The sequence below is a fragment of the Prunus avium genome, chromosome 8 (assembly GCF_965620075.1).
Source record: "Prunus avium chromosome 8, drPruAviu1.hap1.1, whole genome shotgun sequence".
Taxonomy (NCBI): Eukaryota; Viridiplantae; Streptophyta; class Magnoliopsida; order Rosales; family Rosaceae; genus Prunus; species Prunus avium.
The window spans coordinates 38942921-38965318 of NC_142291.1; the positions used below are offsets into that span (position 1 = coordinate 38942921).

Below are 22398 nucleotides of genomic sequence, written 5' to 3' on the forward strand. Positions count from 1 at the left end.
ATTTCCATTTTTAATCTTTACTGCTGTAGTCTGCCGAAAATAGTGCATTTATTTTTTGATTTTATAATACTTTCATTGGAGTAATGGCTTATGAGAGTACTTTCATTTACCCTTTCCTTCTTGAGGAATGCCAATAATAATTTCTGAAGAAAAACAAATTTGTAAATTATAATCACATGTCCTAAATTTACAATCAACTTCATTCGTTGACTGACGGATATAGTACATTTAGAAAATCTTTTCACGGAAAACAAACCTAGATAATTTACAGGAGCTAATAATCAGGGCAAAGTGACTTGATAATTTACATCATGCTGCTAACACACAAGGTTACTGACACCACAGCACGCCCAGCTTTTATTATACATTTTAAGTTAACCAAATGGAAATGGAATCACCACATTCCTTGCTTGGACATCTTCAAGAAATGGGATAGAGTGATATTTGGAAGTTCAATTGAACGCCCCTTTTTCTTTGTTATCTTTGTCACCTTAATTGCCTCCCCATTCTCTGATTCAGTAACCGTCACCGACACCAAGTTGTAGAACTGTTCAAAAACCAGTTTGTGCATATTAGATTACTTCCAAGAAAGCTCTGATAAGAATTGAGTAACAATTTTACCACCTTCTAGTATCAGGTACTATTTCTTTTAGGTGGCGACTGATGCCATGCAAACCGAGTAATCCCAATGTGCGATAATTTTAAATGCATCATGAATGATAAGTGAGAAAATGTACCTCACAAACACCATGGAGCAACAATCGACGGAAAGGATCTTGAACCTGCAGGATGAGACCATCTCCATCTTCAGTCTCTCTCACAAAAGCCCTTATGCGCTCCTGAGACGAAAAAGAAATTTTCTACTCAATGACAATAAAAGATTATGTTGGGTTACAATTTGATTTAAAGAAAGATGAACATGGAAACATGCATGCCAAAGATGGTGAAGATGGAAATGTGATGCCAAAACCTGTCTATACCAATAAAGGAAACCAACAAACAACATAAAGAATTGCATTCACCTCATAGCACTCAATAAGCTCTGAAACAACGCTACGACGAAGTGCCTGTCTTGTTCGAGAATCAATCCTTCGCCATGCATTTAACACAGCCATTTTATCAGCATCAACAGGACCCTTATTCTTTGCACAGGAGCTTATTGAGGAACCAATGATATTAGCCTGTCAAAACGAAATAAAGGCTAGAGTCAGGGCATGCAACCAGGTAACATCTAAAAATGAACCATACCCACACACACGGATACACATACTGATTGATAAATCAATAATTTCAAAAGGGCACATAATCAGCTACCTTAATGGTATCAAGACAATTTAAATGCAACTCTAAAGGTTGGGCCTTCATATGGCTACTCAAATAAATGAATTTAATTCTAGTAATAACTTCATAGCATCTTAAATCATCGGATTGCAAGGAATTAAAAGATTGAAACAAGTTTTCAGTGAATGAGAGTGGCCGAAGGACCTGTTTGTCCATGTCTATATTCCTAAATGTGTCCCACTCTCGTACATTAGTCATGCAAAATGGTGACAGCGGTACATCATCACCTGTACATTCAAACCAAACCCAATGTTGATATGAGATTTTCTAAACAGAAATAACCATAAATAGACCACTGCAGAGTAAATGCGGGTGAGTTCAATAATCACAGAAACTTTCAACAATATATGGTAAAAATAGAAGTACTAATGGGTGAGCAATGCATCAAACAGTTATATCAAGAGATATTTCTTTTAGCCAAATGAGTACCCCAAGGTGGTGGAGCAAACAAGCCTCTAATTTCTTCTGCATTTAGACGAGGAACAAGTTCCATCAAAAGACGATCGTTTATCCATCTTCGAGACCGTCTGTTGCTTACCTGCCAAAGCAAAAAAAGTCATAACATGAATCAAATACAGAAAATAATTTCTCATTTTAGTAGAAGACTAGTCACTCTTCAAGCTCATACTTTTTTGGAAGGATTAATGCAATCTATTGTGACAAAATAAATGATCGTACCAAAATCCTAATGATGAACTGTAACTCTAAATGAAACATAATATTTCCAACTTGTCCAGTTATACAATCTTTTTCGGCTCACTAGAGCTAATTTATAATTATTGGAATTTCACTAGATCTTTTTATTGGAAACACAAAATTTCCATTGATAGAGAAACACGACAAACTTGACACATATTCACCAAAACGAGCATATCTGTAATTAATATGCCAATTTGGCAACTTGTTCTAGCTCCACCAAATAGTACAAGTCTTTTATGTAACTAAAATAACCATTTTGGTTATTCAATTAGCATAAAGCTTATTAAAGCTGTATGCTACTGTTAGTGGTAATTTGCTATTTGAATAACCATTGCGGAGAGACACCAAATGCTAAAATGTAGTTTCAATTAAGTAAAAAGAGTATTGCTACCCCTTTAAATCATAAAATATATCAATTAGGTTCACTAGTTCTATCTTATCCATGAACTATACAAAGAGAAAGCAAGATTCAATATTACCATGTGAGTAAAGTTCATAAAATAGGCAAAAAAACACAACAGATTTGCAATTGACTTAACATTAACACTAACTGTTGATCTAAATTGAGTCGGAACAAATGACGTCAAAACTGTAAGTCCGTTTTTCAAATCAATTTTTATTATACAACAATCACAATCCTTTCTAAATCAAAACAAATCACAATGGTACCGTTCCAGCCAAGCTCTCAAGAAACTCAATCTTCTTCTCAATTGACATGCCACGAGATTTGTCACTCTCTCCTGCCCAAAAACACCACTTTTAAATGGAGAAATTCTAGCAGTAACAGGGGCATCACAAATAGATTTACAAATTAAAAAACGACTAACAGTAAACTTGACAGAAGACATCAGTACATGATCTGGGTCATTTATTCAAAATAAACATAAAATGCAGAGAATAGAATCAAAATCCCATCAATACCCAAAATCCACAGACGGTGTTTCACTCCACACTAATCACCAAAAAGTCCAAGTCTACAACTTTACAAGACTTTATTCTATATCATGAGCTATAAATCCATTGGATAAAAAAGAAGAGAGAGAGAGAGAGAGAGGTACCATTTCGAGGTTCCAGGAGAGGAGAGGAGAGGAAAAGGCCGTCTTCTCTGTTAAGAATTTCAGGAGTCGCCATGATTGATTGGATACAGAGCGGATCTAAAGCCTATGGCTTTGAATCTTCTTCTTCTTCTTCTTCTTCTGGGTTCGCGGGTGTTTTCTGCGCTAATGGGTTTTGAGGAACAGATAAGAGAGAGAGCAAGGCCGAAACTCTTTTGTGAAAGGCAATGAGAAACGAGGGGCAACCCAACCAAACAAGGCCTTAGAAATACGGAAGAGAGGGAGAGACGACAGTGGAATATACTTATGTAGCAACGTTTGATGCCACACGGAAAACCATTTTACTTGGTCCTGTGAGTTTGGGACTGTGGACACGTGGCACATGACCCAATCAACCACGTGGTTCGAAGAAAGACAGACGGGTAATCCTAGTAGCACATATGAATGGTGTTGGTTGGTTGGAGTTTTGGTTCATTTGGGTTCTGGACCTCCGGCCTGCTGTGGCTTAGTTGGTTGGTTAGAGTTTCGGCCTGCTGCTCTGCTCAGATGGCTCCCCTTGTTTTGCTGCTTAGTTTTCTGCTTAGCCCTCTCAACTCTAGTGTTTGTTTTGTGTTGGTTTGGGCTGGCGTCTTTCTCCGGTGGTTAAGTTTGTTAACTTTCCCGATCTATTATTTGGTTTGGGCCTAGCTGCTGCTGGCGTCTTTCTCCATTAAAAGTCATTAGCCATTTCACCACAAAAAGAAAAAGGTCATTAGCCATTAACTAAAGACTACAAGGGTACTATAGGTTTTTCACGTGCTGACCTGCACTCCTCTGAAAAAGCTCGCATGTACGTACCACTGCAGTGCAGTACACCAACATAATGCAGGCAAAACCGCGCGAATAACTCACCGGCGGCATATTCTCTTTCTCTCTGGCGAAACCCTAACTACGAGCTCACCCTCTTCATCTGCAAGCCGTTCTCTCGCTTGCTCTTGTCACATAAAGGTAATGTTTGTCTTAGAAAAAACCCATCTCATTTCTTCTTGTCCTCCTTGTTGATTCTGTCATAAATGTCAAATATTTTTCCTTTTTTGCATTATTTTGATGAACATCAATTGCTTGTAGTTGATACTATAATACTGATTGTTTCTTGGTACTAAGTACTAGCTTGGCTTATTTATTATCTTGGGTTGACAATTTGGAGGGTTGTTAGCATGAAAATGGGTTTTAAACCCAGAATCTGAGAGCATCCCAATTAGATTAGGCCTTTTGCCACCCTAATATTTGTTTGTCACTTACTTGTGTTACTAGCTTCTAATTGGAATTTCATGTCATTCTTCTAATGTTATGTTAGTGAAGCTCATGAGAATATCATTTGGATGGTATTATATTATATAATGGTAGTTAATGCCGTCTCTTTGTTTGTGTTTTGTTAAGGCTGAAAGTGTTTTGCCTCTGGTTCGTATGGAAGGACAGAGTAGCCTCACCGACCCGATGCAATTGGTGCCGTTGGATTTTTGTGGGGATGCTGCCATTGATGTCTCTCAGGCAACTGGAGATGATCCAAGCCAACAAGTTAGCATGGCAACTGAAGGGACTGCATACCAAACTGATGATCTTTTTTCACCTTGGTGGACTGAAAAACCAAAGCCATCTCTCAATTCTCTCAATTGTGTTGAGTTTCTAGCAGAAAGTTCAACATTTCTCCCGAAGGATCCTTGTGAAGATATATTAGAAAGCATTCCTTTATCTGTTTCTGGCACAGATGATGTCGGTGGGGTCTCTGAATTTCAAAGACATGTGTTGTACAGCAGTCTGGGAAATGCTTGCGGTTCTAAACTAACTGATTTCTCTATGGACATGGACGATTGGAAGGTAACATTCCTGAAATTATCCCCTGTACATTAAGATAATAAATTGGAAATGTTTTTGGTTTGAAGCTCTTCCTTTCCTTTCTTGATACTTATGGTTAGAACTTTCCTGTCTGATTGTCTCTAGAATGGGCATTTTGCAGCATTAATTGTCCTAGTGGTCATATGTATATATGTTCATCCAACTCCTCTTGTTGTGGTCCTTCATTGAATTTTCCGAGCAGGTGAGATGTCTGAGGCCAGTGAATGACGAACTTGTGAATGCACAACATCAATTTCACGACAAGGTTAAGTTATTTTTTAACAACTTTCATTAATTTCACATTCAGCTGCAATTGCGTCAAGCAATCATTTCAACTATAATGTTTTTCAATTTTGAGAACTTTATCATGATAATGCTGTGCGATATACTTCGTACAGTATCATACTTCAAGGACAGATAATTTATATGGGGATAAAAAGGATGGTGTTTCTCAAGTTGATCCAAGAGCAAGAAGTGCTTTACCTGATTTTCATTCCCAACCACATCGCCACATTTCGACACAGAGAGCTGCTCTAACTGATCGTGTAAGCCAAATTCTTTGACTAGATAAACTGAACTGGTCAAGATTCATGCCATTTTCCATTCAAATGACAGACAACACCATTACTTGTTCTGTTCACCTCGAGTTATGATGTTTGTAAATTGGTGTAGATGGATTTTCTTGGATATGTTTAGTTTCTAAAACTGGTCTCTTATTAATTCAGAGTCGCAGGATGCGAATTGCTGAAAGACTTGATGCATTGCGAGAACTGCTTCCAATATCCACAGAGGTAATGTGTGTATATTGAGAAAGAATGCATGGAGTTGCTCCTGTACTAGCTCCGCTGAAGAGGGTTTTCTTAATGACTTGTCAACGAATATTGTTTTATGTTTGTATTTTCTCACTTGGATGACCCCAACCGTAATAGTTTGTCATCAAACGACAAAGAGAACAGGCAACTTAATAAACAAATGCAGTCGAGTCTGTCTATAAAAATAATTAGAGTTTGATTTTTTGGGTCAGAATAATTAGAGTTTGATGTGTAATACATTCACTGACATACTAAGCTTATCGGTAAAGATCAAGTCTAGGCTATACAGAGTAGACTTACAAAACAAATCGTGTCTTCCTCCTGAAATGGGAGTGCGTATAAGATTCAATAATTGTCACATATTTATGAAAATGCTGCCTCAGATTCTGATGTCCAGTACCATATGGAGGTTCAATGCTAATATGTGGCAAAATTATTTTATCTGGAGAATGTGGTCAGATGTCCATCTATACATGACTGGTTATTTTGAATGTGTAGGGTGGTCAGTCATTTGTGGTGGATGATGTAATTGACCATATCAAGTTTTTGCAGCTTCAAATAAAGGTAAATCTGTCTGTTTATGCTGTGTGACTCTACAGGTTTTTGCATGATTTTGTATATGCACTCGCAGATAAACATGCATAAACCAACACAAAAAAGCACCTTCTCTTAACCACAATTTGAAGTGTTGCATTGTGAATATCCTTTAGCAGATTGTTTTAGAATATTGTTATTCTTACATCAATGAGTTAAGATTCTACGTGCACATTTTATTTTTCATTTGAGAAATAGTTATATCTATATGTTGATGAAGTTAAAATAGAAAAGAACTCATCTGTGCAGGATTTATGTAGAAGCAGATTGGGAGGTGAAACAATTACTGAACCTATCATTTTCCGCGAGGTATATATAATTCATCTATGCTGAGTTATGAGTTAGGCAAAATCATCTTGTAATGGTTAACTTGCCCAAAGTTGAGCCCCATGATGAGGGTGCCTTCTTGTCTTTCATATTATGCAAGGGAGATTTATAATTCATTTATGTTTTGCAGGGATATGGTCACTACTTTTGCCACCAGAAGATGCTGAATGAACCTCTTGAAGAGATGATGGGAAAATTGCTGGAGACAAATCCAATGGCAGCAAGTCAGCTGTTGGAGAACAAGGATCTTTTGCTGCTGCCAATGGATTACTCTGAACCATTAGCTTGAGTTATTAGATAGATATACTTGCTCTCATATCCATAAATATCATGCAGAATTGTTGTTAACTATTAACTTTTGTTCATGGTTTCTCACTAGATAGTTACTTAGGGTGATCAAACTCAGTGGTCTGGTTGGTTATTCAGAGTGTCTCGTCTTCGATGGTCAACACGTTTAATTATTAATTTATTAGTGCAAGAAAACTGTGTATTTCTCAAAACCAAATTTACTTTTTTTTTTTCTCTCTCTCTAGTTGTAGATATGCTGAATGGAAAAGCGCACAATTGACTTTGAAAACAATCATTTCTATGTTCAATGAATTGTTACTACATGTGAAAAGCTAGATTGGATTGGCAAGCCCACTGAGTGTGGGTGATGTACACGAATGCTAGGGAGGCAAACTTTCTTCTCTCTTTTGTTCCTTTGCAGTTCATTCATAAGCAAAAGAAAAGAAAAATCACATCTATACCACAAAATAATTAGTAAATGAGAAATAAATTTACATTGAGTTTGTAATTATTTTTCGTGATTAAGGGGTCCGAGTCTACCGGGATTATGAGGCTTCTGAAGATCCAAGGATGAATCTGCTACAATAGGGGGTAGCATGGAAGAAGGTGACAATATGCCTTCTTCTACCTCAGCGTTTTCAGCCAGTACTTTGTCCAGAGAAGCCTTCGCACCTTTAGTAATGCAAACCATTGGAATTACTGTGCAATGCAACAATTGCGGATCCAGGAATTTTCATTCCCGAGGTCAACGTGTAAAAGGTTAAAAAAAAATCTATACAAAATAGACCCATCGAAATGAAACGATAATATTCTAATTCATAGTTAATAGATAAAACCATACAAAATACTCATATTCATTATCAAAGAGAACTGCATCAACTTCAAAAAATAGACACACACTGCAATAAATCAAAAATATCTCTAAGAATGTGATAATAAACCAAAAACTTAGCGTAATCATCTTCGCCTCCCAAGGCGTCTCGTCCTATTCGACGTAAGAGCTGGCATATATTAGCACAATCCTACTCATTTTAGGCATTTACGTCATTTTTGAGGTTTGTTGTCGTTTTGATTTTGGGCTCTTAACTCTCAAACTTTGGACCATCATAAGTACTGTCTTAGGGGGAGCTTATTCAAGCAAATATTTCTTCAATACATAAGAGTTAGGTTATTCTTGTAAAACTCTTTGTGGATTGAACATCTAAGGTTTTTTCACCTAGATTAATCTTAGGTCCCTTCATGCATTCATATCATACATAAAAAATTGTTTTATGTAAAAATATTGGTTAAGTGTGAAAAATGGTTTTTCAAAATAATCATTTTTTCAATATAATTTTTGGCGGCTTTTATTCCTTACACATCAAATAAGAAAACTTGATTTTATGGGATTTTAGTATGAAGTATATATTGACTTAATGAGCCATCATTTTTAGCCTAAATTGTATTTTGCACTAAAACCGATTTTTCATATTTTGATTTGGTGGGAACTTGATTTTCTAGTATTTTTATTTGAATCCAAATGGGGGGTAATTCCTTATTTACATTGGAAACTTAAGTAAATTGAGGAATATAAAAATAAATGAAAGTAAAGGTAATCTGTACAACGTTGTTCTTTTGATGTCAGGAACGCCCTTTGTAGCATTTCATCAAGCTGTTTGTGGACAATTTACAAGGGTCAACATATTCGCCTCCAATGATGGATTCTGGGCTTGCAAGGGTCAATATATTAATCCCTCTTGCCTTTATGTGGATCTGCCCCTATGCAAGTAACAACAAGGAGGTGGAAAGTTTGGAACATATTTTTGACAAGTACGTAGTTCCAAATTCAGAAATGCCAAATATACAGGTAAAAGGTAAAACTCACCGGATATTCCAAAACCTAGCTAGCACTATAAAGTATAAACACCTGCAACCACATGCCGATACCAAATATACAGGTAAAAGGTAAAACTCACCGGATATTCCAAAACCTAGCTAGCACTATAAAGTATAAACACCTGCAACCACAAGCCGATACTAAACTTTGAACACTTCATCACTAGCTAGCTAGAATAAAAGTAGTTCATTGAACAAATACAAGGAGATATTGTCAACAACCACGACTTGTTTGATAGCAGAAGAAGCTGACATTTTCCCACTAGAAATGAATGAAAAGGAAATGATTTCATGGTGACTTTTTGTGTTGAATTAATTTATGTACTTATGTTTCTGTGCCTGTGTTTTCAAAATTAATAACAGCCTTTAAAACTTTCTAATACTGCATGCAACCAAAATGTAAGCCAGATGAAGAGCAACGCAAGAATATTATTTTATTACTTATACAATATATATGTCTATGACTATGTCAATGGGGTCGATATGACTGCAATGTAAGCCTTATTGGGACTAGACACACCTGAGCATTTAGGTTGAAACTATAACACATAGTATTTGAGATTAAATATGGGATATGTCCAGCTGCTGTTTTGGTATGTGATAAGGAATCTATCCAGTTTGCTTGGCGATGAAGTAGAGTCCTGATTGAATTTGTTGATGGGAAGAATTCACTTAGCATAAGTAGTTATACACATTCAGTTCTCATACCTCATTTAGAGAGAGTGTGATATGGAGCTTGAAGAAGGTAGAAGACTTTTGTGTTGTTCATATGGCTTTCGCATGTTAGTGTGTGTGTGTGTGTTTTAGTTGATAATGCTTAAAGTACTAACATGCAATAGCAACAACCTAAAATTTTGGATAAATTCCTTAGTTTGGAAGTAAAATAAGATCTTCCAATCTGCACCACAATCAAAGATAAGAAAATTATTAGATAAGTTTAAGCATACAAAGCTGTTCATGACAGTATGCTAGCTATTAAAACCATTGGTCAATTCTTTCTGCTAGGCTAGCTGCTTGGCGTCGAAAGCAAACCCATAAAAATGAATGGCTTAAGAGAATCACTGTTCTTCCAAGAAAGAATCAGCAGCAAAGCCCATTGGCAATCCAAAAAGATAACCTCCTCCTCCATGATCCATCCACCAAGTCAGCAGAAAAAGGAGCCGTCCTCCCCTCATCATTCTACAACTATGAAACAGACAAAACTAGGTCTTATCATTACACAAAGAAGCTTGATCAATAATTACACTTTACATGTGAAGGAGAAACAACAAAACTACAGTCAAAGCAACACAACCTACGACGCCAAGGTCGTCATCAAAACTGTGGGGGGTCCCATATTAGCAGCTTCAGCTACAGTGATCAGCGGCAGCCTCATGCAATGCAGCCACCTTTTTTTCAGCGTATACAACTAACCACGTATACAAAAAAAAAAGTTTTATTAACTTGTTTCTTTATCCTTGGGGTGGGGTGGGGTGGGGTCCTATGATTTTGTTGGTTTTCTTCTTGGGACCCACGACTAAACTCTTGAAAATTAGTAAGTCCAATACAATCAAATCTTAATCCTGATTGGTTTATTTATGTTTATCCAAACCCAACCTGTGGGAAGAACAGTGGGCTGTACTGTACCTTTTGGACTCTTTCTTCACTTGATAAGGTTTTGTGCACTTCCATCAATTCACAGCTCTAGTCTAGTCTGTCTAGTCTTAACCCACTGGCCCAAAACCGGAGTCAGCATTACTCCCAAGTTACTATATTGCAATTTGCAAATGCAAAACCCATCAAACCTCGATCTAATCGATTGAAAGAGTAATTTTTAGGTACACTAGTTTCAATTTTCAGGCATATATATGAAGGGTATCTGGTCCTAAATTGGAGGAATGGCTAAAAGAAGGGGCATAAAGTCAAAGGCAAACCCGTAGTTGCCAGCAAAAAGTGGTCCTTCAAAATAAAGGTTCATGACATAAATACCTAACAAACTTGCATGTCTTTCTTGATGCCCCCCTTTTTTACCTTGAGGTCTACGATCATGTGGTCCAAACCCAGTGGCATATAGAATTTCAATTTTTCACCGCCCAAAGAAAATAACTAATAATGCAAAGGGTAGGGTACAATTTACAAATGAAGTTTTATTTGACGTTCATCATGACATTCCTTTTTATCCGTTCTGTTTTTAGTATTTTGACCAAGGTGGTCATGTTTGGTGGTGGTAGGAGCCAGCCACTGCCCGCGGCCAAATAGTTTGCAGATACGTAGGCCATTTTCAATTCCATCTCGACTCGATCAACCGCCATTTAATCATTTACTTTTTTTGTTTCTTTCTTGGCACTGGTAGGTAGCACAAATTATTGAAAGAAAGTCATAAGCAACTTGTTTTTATGTTAAGACAATCGATCGACCCTCTCCGATGGGATGTAAATGGAGCTAAAGCAGAAGATTTCTCATCCATGATGATTAACAAGCTTGCTTTTTCCAAGTTCATCCCATCCCCGCGTGATTTTTGATGTGAAATCTAATTAGTACAACTGTTCACTACCCTTAGGTGTCGATTGACCTTAGATGCGATAATGCAGAGAAACACTTGTATCTTCCGGCGGAGTGATAGTTAGGACAACCGAATCCGTCTCTCTTTTCATGTGAACTTGCGTACAAATTAAGATAGGCATAATTCGTACCACGAGTACAATCAAGTTTTTCTCGTTAAGGTGGCGCATGATTTATATACTAATTAATTTCGAGTGATCTTAACTGTTATACATAATGTAGTAATCAAGCATGACATAACCCAAAAATTCCACACCAAATCATTTTCAGTTTCTCTTAGTGGAAACCAAGCTAGCAAAGCAACCCTATCTTATATACTCTTATGATTAGACAAATCATTTATATCTTTGGCATGCATGCATTTGAATGATGTTTCTTTTCTTTTTGGTATTAAAAAAAAAAAAGAAAAAAAAAAAGAAAAATCGTTCAAATGCATGTCATTGCCAATGATCTGTTGTTCACACATAGCACCAAAGCTGTTCACTCTCATTTAGACCTTACATTTTTACCTATAAAAAGAAAACAGTTATGTTCCACCATCATAAGCATAAGTAGAAGGTTCTATGAATCAAAATCCCCAAAGAGAATCAATGGAAGCCATCAATTTATTAGCTCTTTGTAATATTATATATTAAACTTGTACAACTTTTACTGGATGATCATAGACCGTGGTAGATTCAGTGGACTCCCAACCCAAGAAATTTTTTTACAGAATAAAGGTGGTTATTCTATTACATCCGAATGATGAGAAAAGTGATCACTAGTGATTTGACCATCACTAAAACGACATATTGGAAAACTTTATTTTTTGCTTTAAAGTAATTTGTTTCTTTTTCCACTGTCAAATCAAATTCTTCCTTTCCTATAATACGTTTGATTAATTTTTGGTACACTCTCACCATATATAACCTAGCTAGGGTTTACATTGAAATTTAAACAAGTCTTTTTCTTCTTTTTTTTCTTCGTTTTATTCGGATTAAAGGCCAAACATTTTTGTCAAATCCACTTGCATTTGGAGGAATCAGATTACAGTTGAGTCCAATTAGCGTAACAATCAGACGCAATTGTAAAGAATCCACCACTTGTTTTAATTTCCTTTATTTATTTTGTAAATGTTTCTGTTTTACGTACTTGTGATTTGCGTACGTACGTAAACCCAATATCTATATATATATATATAGCAAACCTCCCCTTTGCTCCACGAGGTCGTAAGTTGCTTCAACTTTTTTGAGCAAATAAACAAGTTTGTTTTCTTCATACTTTGGTTACTTACTTGTGGCATTTGAGCAATACGTACCCTACTGCCGTCTGCCAACACTTCGCTCTTAGCTTCTTCAGCTTGCGGCGTCTCCTTAACCAATTTAACAGGTACTTTTTTTAGAGGCTATAATCTCTTACTTTGGATGAAATTTTGATTTCACAATTTGATTCTGTTTCTTAACTTTCTTTTTTGTTCTGCAGATTAAATATAGTGCTTCATCATCATCAAACATGAATTTGATGTGCAAGGAAATGAAAACATTACTTCCATCTGGTGGTCACAATCATAAAATGGACGTGTTCAATCCTCGCCGGCAGAAGGAGAAGGTGGTGATCGTAATGGGAGCAACGGGGACGGGGAAATCGAGGCTCTCGATCGACCTGGCCACCCATCTCGGCGCAGAAATCATAAACTCGGACAAAATGCAAGTCTACAAGGGGCTTGACATAGCCACCAACAAAATAACCGAAGAAGAACAACGTGGGGTACCACACCATTTGCTAGGGATACTAGATCCTAATGCAGATTTTACAGCAACAGATTTTTGTGACGAAACCTCACTTACCATTGAATCCATTTTAGGCCGCGATCGTCTTCCAATCATCGTTGGAGGCTCCAATTCGTACATTGAGGCCTTGATTGATGACTATGACTATAAATTTCGGTCTAAATACGAATGTTGTTTTTTATGTGTAAACGTATCCACGCCGGTTCTGCACTCATTTGTGTCAAAACGGGTGGACAAGATGGTCGAAAATGGGATGGTGGATGAGGTGAGGGAGTTCTTCCATCCCAATGCGGATTACGGGAAAGGGATTCGAAGGGCAATTGGGGTGCCCGAATTCGATAAGTACTTTCGGTATGGGCCATTTTTGGATGAAGAAACTAAAGCTAGGCTACTAGAACAAGCAGTGGAGGAAATTAAGAACAATAATTGCAAATTGGCCTCCCGCCAATTGGAGAAGATTCAAAGACTTAGAAATGTTAAAGGGTGGAATTTGCATCCTTTGGATGCCACGGAGGTGTTTCGAAAGCGCGGCAAGGAATCCAATGAAGCCTGGGAAAAGTTTGTTTATGAGCCAAGTGCTCAGATTGTTCGTCAGTTTCTGTACAATTATGCCACAGCTGAGGTCCCTGCCAATCTTGGTGCCATGAGGGTCCCTATGGGAAGTGCAGCACTCGCTGCTGCAACTCACTAGGAAGACTTAGATATTATTTCTTTCTTAATTATTGAATACATTTTTATGCACTACCTTAATCTAATCATGAGTGTAAAATAAAGGATTAATTTTCAATGTCGTGGAAATTTCGTAAGCAATAATTAATTTATATGCTCCATGTCATGCATGATATGATTAATTATAGATAGCTTTTTGGCTTTAGCTTTTTAGAGGCATCGGATCCATGAAAAAAATAGGGTGTATTATTATTATTATTATTATTATGATCTTGAAGTGAATGTATGTAAGTTGTAACCTACAAAATGACTGCTATAATAAAGTTGTTCTTTCTTTCTTTTTATTTATTTATAGTAATTCTGTCATCCATGACATCCCTTTATATAATTGAAAGGAATTGGCCGTACAAATTGCGACTCCGTACGCATGTATATCATCAGTCACATCACACACGCTCTTTTCTTTTCTTTTTTTTTCTTTTTTTTTTTTTTTTTTTTTGGTGTGGGTTGTGTCTATGAATTTAAAGAATCAGAATCTTGTGATGCTTATAAGGATGAGAGAGAGAGAATTAAGTTAATTATAAGGATCTGGATTCTCATGCTCTGATTTTCTCTGTCATGATCTGCTTAACTTTCATTCTCTACATGCCATCTCATTAAAATTTAACCTAAGAGATTTAAACTAGACACATCATAATTAAAATAAAATTCCAATTTACTCCTAATTAAAAATAGAAGTTTAAAAAAAAGCCCTAATTTGACTTACTCCAACCTAACATTGCATTTTTTTTCTCCTTCTTCTTCCTTCCCCACCCCACATGCACTGGCGGATCCACAGAGGTGCAAGGAGGTGCACCCCCTCCTTGAAAACTTCATTGGAGATGCCGGAATTTGCCACTTTGCTAGTGCCCACCAATTATTCGACTAAATGCCTCAAAGACATTGTTTTGTTTGTTGCTGTGTAAGACCATGAATATTTAAATTAGATTGTTGGGCTCGATCTCATGAGCATGTAGGAGAAAACGGTTCATTAATCGGAGCTCCACAACTAAAGTTATGAATTTTCGAAGTTTTTTTAGAATTGATGAAGTTAAGTTGCATAGGCAGTTCAAGGAAGAAGAAAGATTCAGCGTCAATCCAGCTCTTCTTATTTTGATTCTTTTTTAAATGGTCCAATAGCAAGCCGACACATGTCATTTTCTAATTGGTCTAACTTAAGAATTCATTAAAAACTCATGTGTGCCGAAAAATTCACCAAAAATTACCCTGAACTTTTAATCACTTGTACTTTTATCTTGTGACCTCCAAATCACATGTGCTTTTGGTTAGATTAATTGGTATTGACTTTTGTTAGATTAATTATGTAATTGACATAGATTTTATTCATATTTGATATGAATTTTGGTAAATTAATTGTGTCACTAACCTGAATTTTGTTCATATTAATTGATATTCCATATAGACTATAATCAGATTCCATATAGACTAATTTTGTTCATATTAATTGGTAAACTCTTATTTGTTTTAATTATGAATGATATTAGTATTGTTTAAATTCTAAGGGGATTTGGTTGTCTAAATTATTTTTTGAATTTTTAGCTTTTTTTTAACACACTACACAGATATTAAGATTTGAACCAATAAGGACCTTGCTTAAGTCCTTTGCGAATTTTTAGCCTTCTAAATATTGCAACTCTCTTGCAAAATTCCTGGATCCGCTACACTCACACCCCCAACCCAATTCATAACATCTTTGCAGTACATTGATCAAGCAACTGTTGTTGTATTTGATGAATTGAATGGAACCTTCAACTTTTCATAGTCGACAGAAATCTCATATTTCTAAGGGTCACTAAGAATCATTGGTTTGGGAAATTGGGGAAAGAAAATAAAAAAATTGGAATGCCTTTTCTTTTCTGGTAAAGCTAAACTAGAATGAGAGTTTAGCAAAGCTACAAAAGACCCCATCTAGAATGCCAACGAATGCGTCTTGTTGTGAAGGTATTAGCTCAAAGCAGTAAAAGTAAAAAAATTTCGAGAGGACATGAGTTGAGCCTCATTGACTCCTGCAATCCTAGCACAAAGTTTATGATAGCCCATTGGGTGGCAAAGATTACTCCAACGTCAGATTGATCCAATAGCTGCTGTTGTATTTGATGAATTGAATGGAACCTTCAACTTTCCCACGACAGAAACCTCATATTTTTTAGGGTCACTAAGAATCATTGGTTTGGGAAATTGCACTCAGATTTTATGGGAAGATGTACAGAGAAGGAAGAAGATAGAAAAAATAATGTTATATACACGTTTAATTTTTTATATGAATAGTCAAGTTAGATAAAAATTTTTACATTTGTAATTACAAGTAAATTTGATTTTTATTTGAAGAATGATATGTTCAGTTTAAATTTTAATGAGGTGACATATAGAGAACGAAAGCCAAACTGATAATGATGAAGAAAATCATAACAAGCCGTTTGACTATTGGATGCAATTGATTAATTACGCAAAAGATAATTTCATCGATAAAAAAGCAACTTACAAAATTGAAATACTTTGCGAAATGCAATCCCTTTGTGTATTATTAATATATGCTTTGCTTTCTTTTCAAGCATCACACACACACAAAGACAAACCCCTTTTGTTTTGATTAATTTCCAGATATGCAGTTGATGAGACAGATGGAGCACCCCACCTCCCACTAATACATTCCCTAAATTAATGGGATTAGAAGATAATCCATCTCTAATTACTTGTGAGTTGTCATTATTTACTGTTTATGGTGAATCTCATTACACGTACGTAATGGCTTTAACGAAAGTACCCAAAATTGACCTAGATAAAGAGAGAACCCAAGATATTTTTGCTGTGGCTTCATGACGCTGCTTGCTAGCAAGCACATATCTAGACCAAGCAAGTGGTGCCGCAGATGGGCCTCTTCTGCTGCTAGGGTTTCAGATCCCACAAGTGGGTTTGGGCTTTTATATATAGCTTTATTTTTCTAGGGTTTCAGATACAAAATATTTATTTGCTTCTTCTCTTTCCTTTGTATTTCATGGGTTCTTCTGACCCAAAAAGGAAACACGCAAACACGAAAATGGAAACAAATTGTGCTATGTTCGGAAACCACTAACCAAAAGTTACTGTTGTCATTTTCATAATGCATCATCCATGGATACATTATTCTGGTTCCTTCCTGTCGATGTTCTCTCTTCTTGCCCATTTTCCTTGTGTAACCCTAATAATATATGAAAATGAAATCCAACAAGCATATATCCAGCCTGGAAAACACACAATAAAGAAAAGGAGGCATCTGTTTTGGTTATACGTCCAAACAAAGTCAATTTCCGCCCATTCTTTTGTTGTCCATAAAGAAAGAAAACGAAAAGGTTTGTCCTTTCACATACAAAAAAGAGGGCATGGCTATTTATTCGTACAAATATTGCTGATCACCTCAAATAAAGAGGTGGTCAGTAAATGTGGTACAAATAAATAGTAATGCCCCGACAAGTACCTTTAACTTTTTAATTAATATAACAAGCTCATCTTTATGCTCACAAGGGACCTCCTCGTACGGAGTTTTCAAGTTTGTAAAATGTGATATGGTCAATATAGATTTCACTATTTTAAAGGCAGAGAATATTTTTGCATAAATTCAAAGAGAGAATAAAGTTTAGGGTGAAATGGGAATGAATGGGGAAGAACGACTTGATATACCGACTGGTACAAGACAAGCCAATTTGTTATAGTCAATTATTCTTTTCGAAAAAGAAGGGTAAATTTCGAATAAACTCTCTTCAATCAGTCACCATCTTTAGGATATCAGAACATTATTATTGCGGTTGTTATCAGCATATATACATCTCTGTTTCCATTTGGGGTCTCATTGTCGCATTTGAAAACACTTGGAAATATTTCATTTATGGATCCAAAAGAGATACGATATCTACATTCTACAATTGTATGAGCAAGATAACCCAATGGCTGAACCTCAAACCTTGTTTAATATATATATATATATATATATATATATATATATATATATATATATATATATATATATATATAAGTTATCCAACGTTTTGGTTATCTGATGATATTCCGATTCTTCCATTATTTGAGCAAGAATTAATCGAACTACTCTTCTCGTGGTGTAGTGTGGATTCTACCTAATAAATGCTCTACCACTGAAGCTAAAATCTCGGCCTAATTCGAGTATGATTGATCACTGTTGCATCATTCTACACAAAAAACTGAAGCTGTAAAAACCATTTTCGTCTTTGTATAAATACATTATTAGAAATCATATTGATGGGTAATTGAGCTTGTGTTCGTCTTCTCCATGCTACAACTTCAAATCTATGTTGAAAACTCAAAATTATTAGAAATATAAGCTGCTAAACGAACACCACACTATGACAAGATTCAGCATTACACTCATACGTACCATTTAAATGTCATAACACTAAACATAGCAGGCAGCATATATAAATAAAATTCTCCGTACTCTGATGAATACCGCCGGGCTTCACAAGGTGGTAAGATGTTTTATTCAGACCTTTATCCTGATCGGAGTTCCGCATGTGTAGGTAACACGACAGAATTCCCCGACAGCTACAGTGTAGGCATGGGTAGGCTTAAGGAGGAATGTAGGCAGGTGCACCAGCAACTCACACACACACTCATTATCCAGCTGGGTCAACCATCTACAACAATTATCTTCTGCAGGTGAGGGTTCGGGTTCATGGTGCCCCCCATGCCTGTGCCTATTATGACCGTGTCTATGCCCGTGCCCGTGTCCGTGCCCATGTCCATGCCCATGCTCATGTTCGTGTTCCTCACCTCCATCATCATCGGGGGGAGAAGAGGGGGGAGGGGAGGGCGGTGTCGGATGGGGAGTTGGAGTGAAGGGCAGCAATGCACATGCATAGTTAGCAAGCGCAAATTGTGAAGCACAAAGAGGGCGGGGAGGTGGGAATATACGCTGTGCCTCCATCTTGGGCACAAATATTAGGGAAGCTACAAACAATGTTAAAGTAAGAATCTTGACTCTCTCCATGCCAGCTATCTTCTGCCTTCTGCTAGTACATGTGAGATGTGAAGAGAAAAGATGGATGGTTTTAGGTGTTTTAGGCTAAACCTTGTATTTATACAGTTTTGTGCTTTCATAAGCTTCTTGTTTTCTTGAGTTTAGTTAGGCTCTCTTTGTGGGTGATAATAATTAATAAGTCATGGGTATTGCCAAGGGGATGAGTTTAGGTTTTGAATGGTTTTTCGTTCTCATTCATTTTGTGTGAAGACTCTGTTAGTGTTAGGTGACGTGCAAACTCTTCTAAATTGCTCCTACCAACTGCAAGAGCAGAGAACAGAAAATACTTCACAAATTGGCAAATTGTTAAAGATATTTCCTTTGCCTTGTCCATCTAGAAGACATGGATAATATATTTGGTGAATACTATCTTCCTGTTTGACCATCAACATGGAGATAATGAAAATGAGGAAGAACCTATTGCATGCCCTGTTTGCACAATCATTCAAGTAAATGAAATGGTTAGAGCTAAAACTCAAATGAAATAGTCAACACTTGTAGATTATTAAGGGAAGCAGAATTTCTGGTTTGCCAAAATATGGTAATAGTTGGATGACTAAGTCTCATGAAGTTCTGAACCAACCCACTCATACAGAGAGAACTAATGCAGAGATGAAGAGGAAAGCTCAAAAGTAGATCAGTTCAATTATATTTGGAACAAGATTCACTTCCTACATGGTATACATCATCTGATGTTCTTAACAGAAGTAAATTCATGATAATAATTTTCAGATCTATTGTCCTGTTTAAGGCAAGACACTCAACTTCTTGTCAGAATTCATTGTATGAGAAATCAAACTCCAGCCTTAATAAATAGACACTATAGTCTCACTTCCAGAATAATGCCTAACGAGATCAACATTTTCTGAAATCGTGTCATCTTGCAAACTGAGCATGACACAGGCGAAGTTGAGATAACGGGGGTGTGAAAAAGATGAAAATGTTCACCGTTATTTTTATGTTTGATCAGTTATGAAATTTACAAGCATGTATCACAAATGGTCATAGTTGTTTCATCAATAATTCCCATTTTCTACAAATTGTTGTACAGTTCAACAAAACTAAGTACAGATATATAATAATGGGTCCTATATATGACACCAAAAGAAAGCAGTTTCACCCTCCATTCAAGAGATACAGTTACACCAAGAATCACTACAAATTTTTTGAGGAATGTGAGTACAAAAAGGAACCTTCTCCTAGACAGAATACTATAATCCCACACAACCAAGATCATCCAATATTTTCAACAGTATTTGCAGCTCAATATCAATAGAAATTTCAAATAAGAAGTAATTCCTTCTTACCTGTCAGCATTCATCTAGTTGCAAAACTCACCTTCCTTGATCATCAACTATTCTTTGTACCTGTACTTGCCCTATTCTTTATTCCCCATGGCCATCCTTTCCTTGTCCTTCTTAACCTCTTCCATTTGCAACTGCAACTGTTCTTTTCTCTCCCTCCATCCCTCCTCCAATAGCTCAACAAACTTGTCCTTTATCTCTAGCAGAGGATCACAGTCAATCATTTCATCATCCTTGTACGCTTCCCTGAGCACCGCTGTCTTAATCCCTCCCTTCAATGACAGATAGAATATCCCCGAATGCCTTGTGAATACATTCGAGAATGCATTTGAAAACCTATACTCATCACTAAATTTCCCCAATATGGGCACAGGAATCCTCTTAAATATGGACAATGATAACAGCTCATGGAAAACCCCAACCGTCCTCTTCTCCATTTCCTGAGATGCTTGATCCAATTGCGACACATCCTCATATGGCGATATGTAATCCAGCTCCATCCAATCCCTAACCCACTCCCTCATTTCCCTCTTCAAGAAAAACCCTGATGGAAGCTTATAATAAAAATTAGGACGAACTCGGATTCCTGTCAAATTTGACTCCTCTTCTGCTCTCCTCTCAATCACAGATTTCGCAAACTCGGGGTTCCAAGAAACCAATTCCAGAAATGATTTCTCCTCCCCAGGGAACCCAAGTATCCTAAAATACTGCGGATACTTGGGCACCAAATTGACCATAAAATCATTAGGGAACCCAAATTCCCTCTTGACATGAACCAATTTATCAGCACTAAGCACTTTATCCTTGGACATCATCAACAATTTACACAACTTAGACACAATCAGAGGCTCATTTTCCATAACAATCCCATTCCCTTCTTCAAGAATTTGCTGGAGCCTATCGCTAATTCGAAGAAACTTAACGGGTTCCGTTTTGGGTTTGATTCTATCATAATAAATATCAAATAAACCAGGGTTTCTGCTAAGAAAGGTTTTGACTTTGATGTTAAGGCGCAATCTTTCGCGCCGTTTTTCGAGGTACCGAAGTGGGATTGCCTGGCCCGGTTCGTTAAGGACCTCCTTGACGACCCGGGCACAGAGCTTGTACTGTTTGTCGTTCTCAATGGCCTGGTCTAGCTTCCGGTCTTTGCGCCAAACCACCTTGAGGCTCGAAATGGATCGAACCTGAAGGTGCGTTTCTGGGTTCGTGTGTGACGTGAAAATGGTTGTGTGGTTGTGCAAATAGGAAGAAATGGTTCGGGTCTTGGGGAGCATACCTGGAATCAGAGACCGAGCCAAACCCCACTCAACACAGTGAGAGCTTACAGAGAGAAAGAGACGGCGAACCCAATTTCAGGGTGTTTTTTTGTAGCGGCAAAGTTGAATGGGCTGAGTTATATATGCTTTTATTGGTTTGGGCCTGGCCTTGGCCCAATCCAATAAATAGTATACAGAGCTCGACCACAGCGGATAAAACACCCCATTATAGTGGATTTTCGTTTGTTTGTTGACAAAACGATATTCTAACTAGTATAATATACAAGAAGGGAGATCGAACTCAAGTGTATGAAGATATACACATTATCTTAATCAACTAACCGAATACAACACTATCTTGGGCAACAGATTGTGTCAAAATTAGACACAATCATAGATCGTTTGATATCATTGATTTTGCTTCCCACTTGGGCAGAAAATACTCAAGCCCCTTTTTTTAAGTGGAAACTTTATACATTCATGTTAATAGTAGTATGACGTGTGTATAAGTTTTTCTTTATATATTTTTGATAAATTATTTTTGCACATGTGTGACATGGCAAAATGTGATTTATAGGGAGTGTCCCTCCTACACCAACTTACTTAAATATGATATATTTTTGCTCACCACTTTAACACAAGATGTACACTCACCACCCTTTTCAACACTTGACACTGTTATAACCATAATTAACTCTTTACTTTGTATTTATGCAATTATGGTTATATCAATAGATACGTGTCAAATGTTGAGAAGAGTGATGAGGGTACAACTTAAGTTAAAATGGTGAGCAAAAATACACCCTACTTAAATATAGTTAAAACAGATCTCCTGCAAGCCCCTCGACACTTCACACAATCCTGGCCGTCCATTTCGCTAACTCGATTTTGTTTGCTTTACGAT

General features: G+C 36.8%; 5 protein-coding genes across 7 annotated transcripts; 2 read left to right on the forward strand and 3 right to left on the reverse strand.

The window, feature by feature from the left end:
• Positions 1-140: 140 nt before the first annotated feature.
• LOC110749819 (R3H domain protein) lies at positions 141-3390 on the reverse strand. Its single transcript, XM_021950010.2, has 7 exons — positions 3099-3390; positions 2710-2780; positions 1771-1879; positions 1486-1568; positions 1023-1181; positions 738-839; positions 141-547 (listed from the first exon to the last, which is right to left on the reverse strand). The coding sequence occupies exons 1-7, from the start codon at positions 3169-3171 to the stop codon at positions 395-397; spliced, it is 750 nt and encodes a 249-aa protein (XP_021805702.2). The 5' UTR covers positions 3172-3390; the 3' UTR covers positions 141-394.
• Positions 3391-3638: 248 nt separating this feature from the next.
• LOC110749817 (uncharacterized) lies at positions 3639-7208 on the forward strand. 3 transcript variants are annotated; one of them, XM_021950006.2, is made up of 8 exons: positions 3642-4082; positions 4515-4952; positions 5170-5235; positions 5369-5515; positions 5696-5761; positions 6281-6346; positions 6626-6685; positions 6834-7208. In XM_021950006.2, exons 2-8 carry the CDS (start codon positions 4542-4544, stop codon positions 6990-6992), a joined length of 975 nt encoding a protein of 324 aa, XP_021805698.2. In that variant the 5' UTR covers positions 3642-4082; positions 4515-4541; the 3' UTR covers positions 6993-7208. The 3 variants fall into 3 exon arrangements, with proteins under 3 accessions (XP_088101475.1, XP_021805698.2, XP_021805700.2); XM_021950008.2 differs by having other exon boundaries at positions 3643-4082; positions 5173-5235; XM_088245349.1 differs by lacking the exon at positions 6281-6346 and having other exon boundaries at positions 3639-4082.
• A 5161-nt stretch (positions 7209-12369) lies between these two features.
• Positions 12370-13974, forward strand: IPT3 (isopentenyltransferase 3). The gene is made up of 2 exons (XM_021950059.2): positions 12370-12775; positions 12869-13974. Exon 2 carries the CDS (start codon positions 12899-12901, stop codon positions 13865-13867), a length of 969 nt encoding a protein of 322 aa, XP_021805751.1. The 5' UTR covers positions 12370-12775; positions 12869-12898; the 3' UTR covers positions 13868-13974.
• A 4125-nt stretch (positions 13975-18099) lies between these two features.
• LOC110749860 (Tetratricopeptide repeat (TPR)-like superfamily protein) lies at positions 18100-19033 on the reverse strand. Its single transcript, XM_088246350.1, has 2 exons — positions 18293-19033; positions 18100-18204 (listed from the first exon to the last, which is right to left on the reverse strand). The coding sequence occupies exon 1, from the start codon at positions 18902-18904 to the stop codon at positions 18398-18400; it is 507 nt and encodes a 168-aa protein (XP_088102476.1). The 5' UTR covers positions 18905-19033; the 3' UTR covers positions 18100-18204; positions 18293-18397.
• Positions 19034-19942: 909 nt separating this feature from the next.
• On the reverse strand, positions 19943-21616 carry LOC110749870 (Ubiquitin carboxyl-terminal hydrolase family protein). The gene has a single exon (XM_021950074.2). The coding sequence runs from the start codon at positions 21510-21512 to the stop codon at positions 20313-20315; it is 1200 nt and encodes a 399-aa protein (XP_021805766.2). The 5' UTR covers positions 21513-21616; the 3' UTR covers positions 19943-20312.
• Positions 21617-22398: the final 782 nt, after the last annotated feature.

What these genes read in the sequence shown, in the direction of transcription:
- LOC110749819 (XM_021950010.2), bottom strand. Translation starts at nt 3,171, where the DNA reads ATGGCGACTCCTGAAATTCTTAACAGAGAAGACGGCCTTTTCCTCTCC. An exon ending in TCTCCTGGAACCTCGAAATG is followed by an intron (nt 2,781 to 3,098) that starts GTACCTCTCTCT and finishes GTTTTTGGGCAG; the next exon opens with GAGAGAGTGACAAATCTCGT. An exon ending in ATATAGACATGGACAAACAG is followed by an intron (nt 1,182 to 1,485) that starts GTCCTTCGGCCA and finishes TCGTTTTGACAG; the next exon opens with GCTAATATCATTGGTTCCTC.
- LOC110749870 (XM_021950074.2), bottom strand. Translation starts at nt 21,512, where the DNA reads ATGCTCCCCAAGACCCGAACCATTTCTTCCTATTTGCACAACCACACA.
- LOC110749860 (XM_088246350.1), bottom strand. Translation starts at nt 18,904, where the DNA reads ATGGAGAGAGTCAAGATTCTTACTTTAACATTGTTTGTAGCTTCCCTA.
- IPT3 (XM_021950059.2), top strand. Translation starts at nt 12,899, where the DNA reads ATGAATTTGATGTGCAAGGAAATGAAAACATTACTTCCATCTGGTGGT.
- LOC110749817 (XM_021950006.2), top strand. Translation starts at nt 4,542, where the DNA reads ATGGAAGGACAGAGTAGCCTCACCGACCCGATGCAATTGGTGCCGTTG. An exon ending in TGGACATGGACGATTGGAAG is followed by an intron (nt 4,953 to 5,169) that starts GTAACATTCCTG and finishes GAATTTTCCGAG; the next exon opens with CAGGTGAGATGTCTGAGGCC. An exon ending in GAGCTGCTCTAACTGATCGT is followed by an intron (nt 5,516 to 5,695) that starts GTAAGCCAAATT and finishes TTATTAATTCAG; the next exon opens with AGTCGCAGGATGCGAATTGC.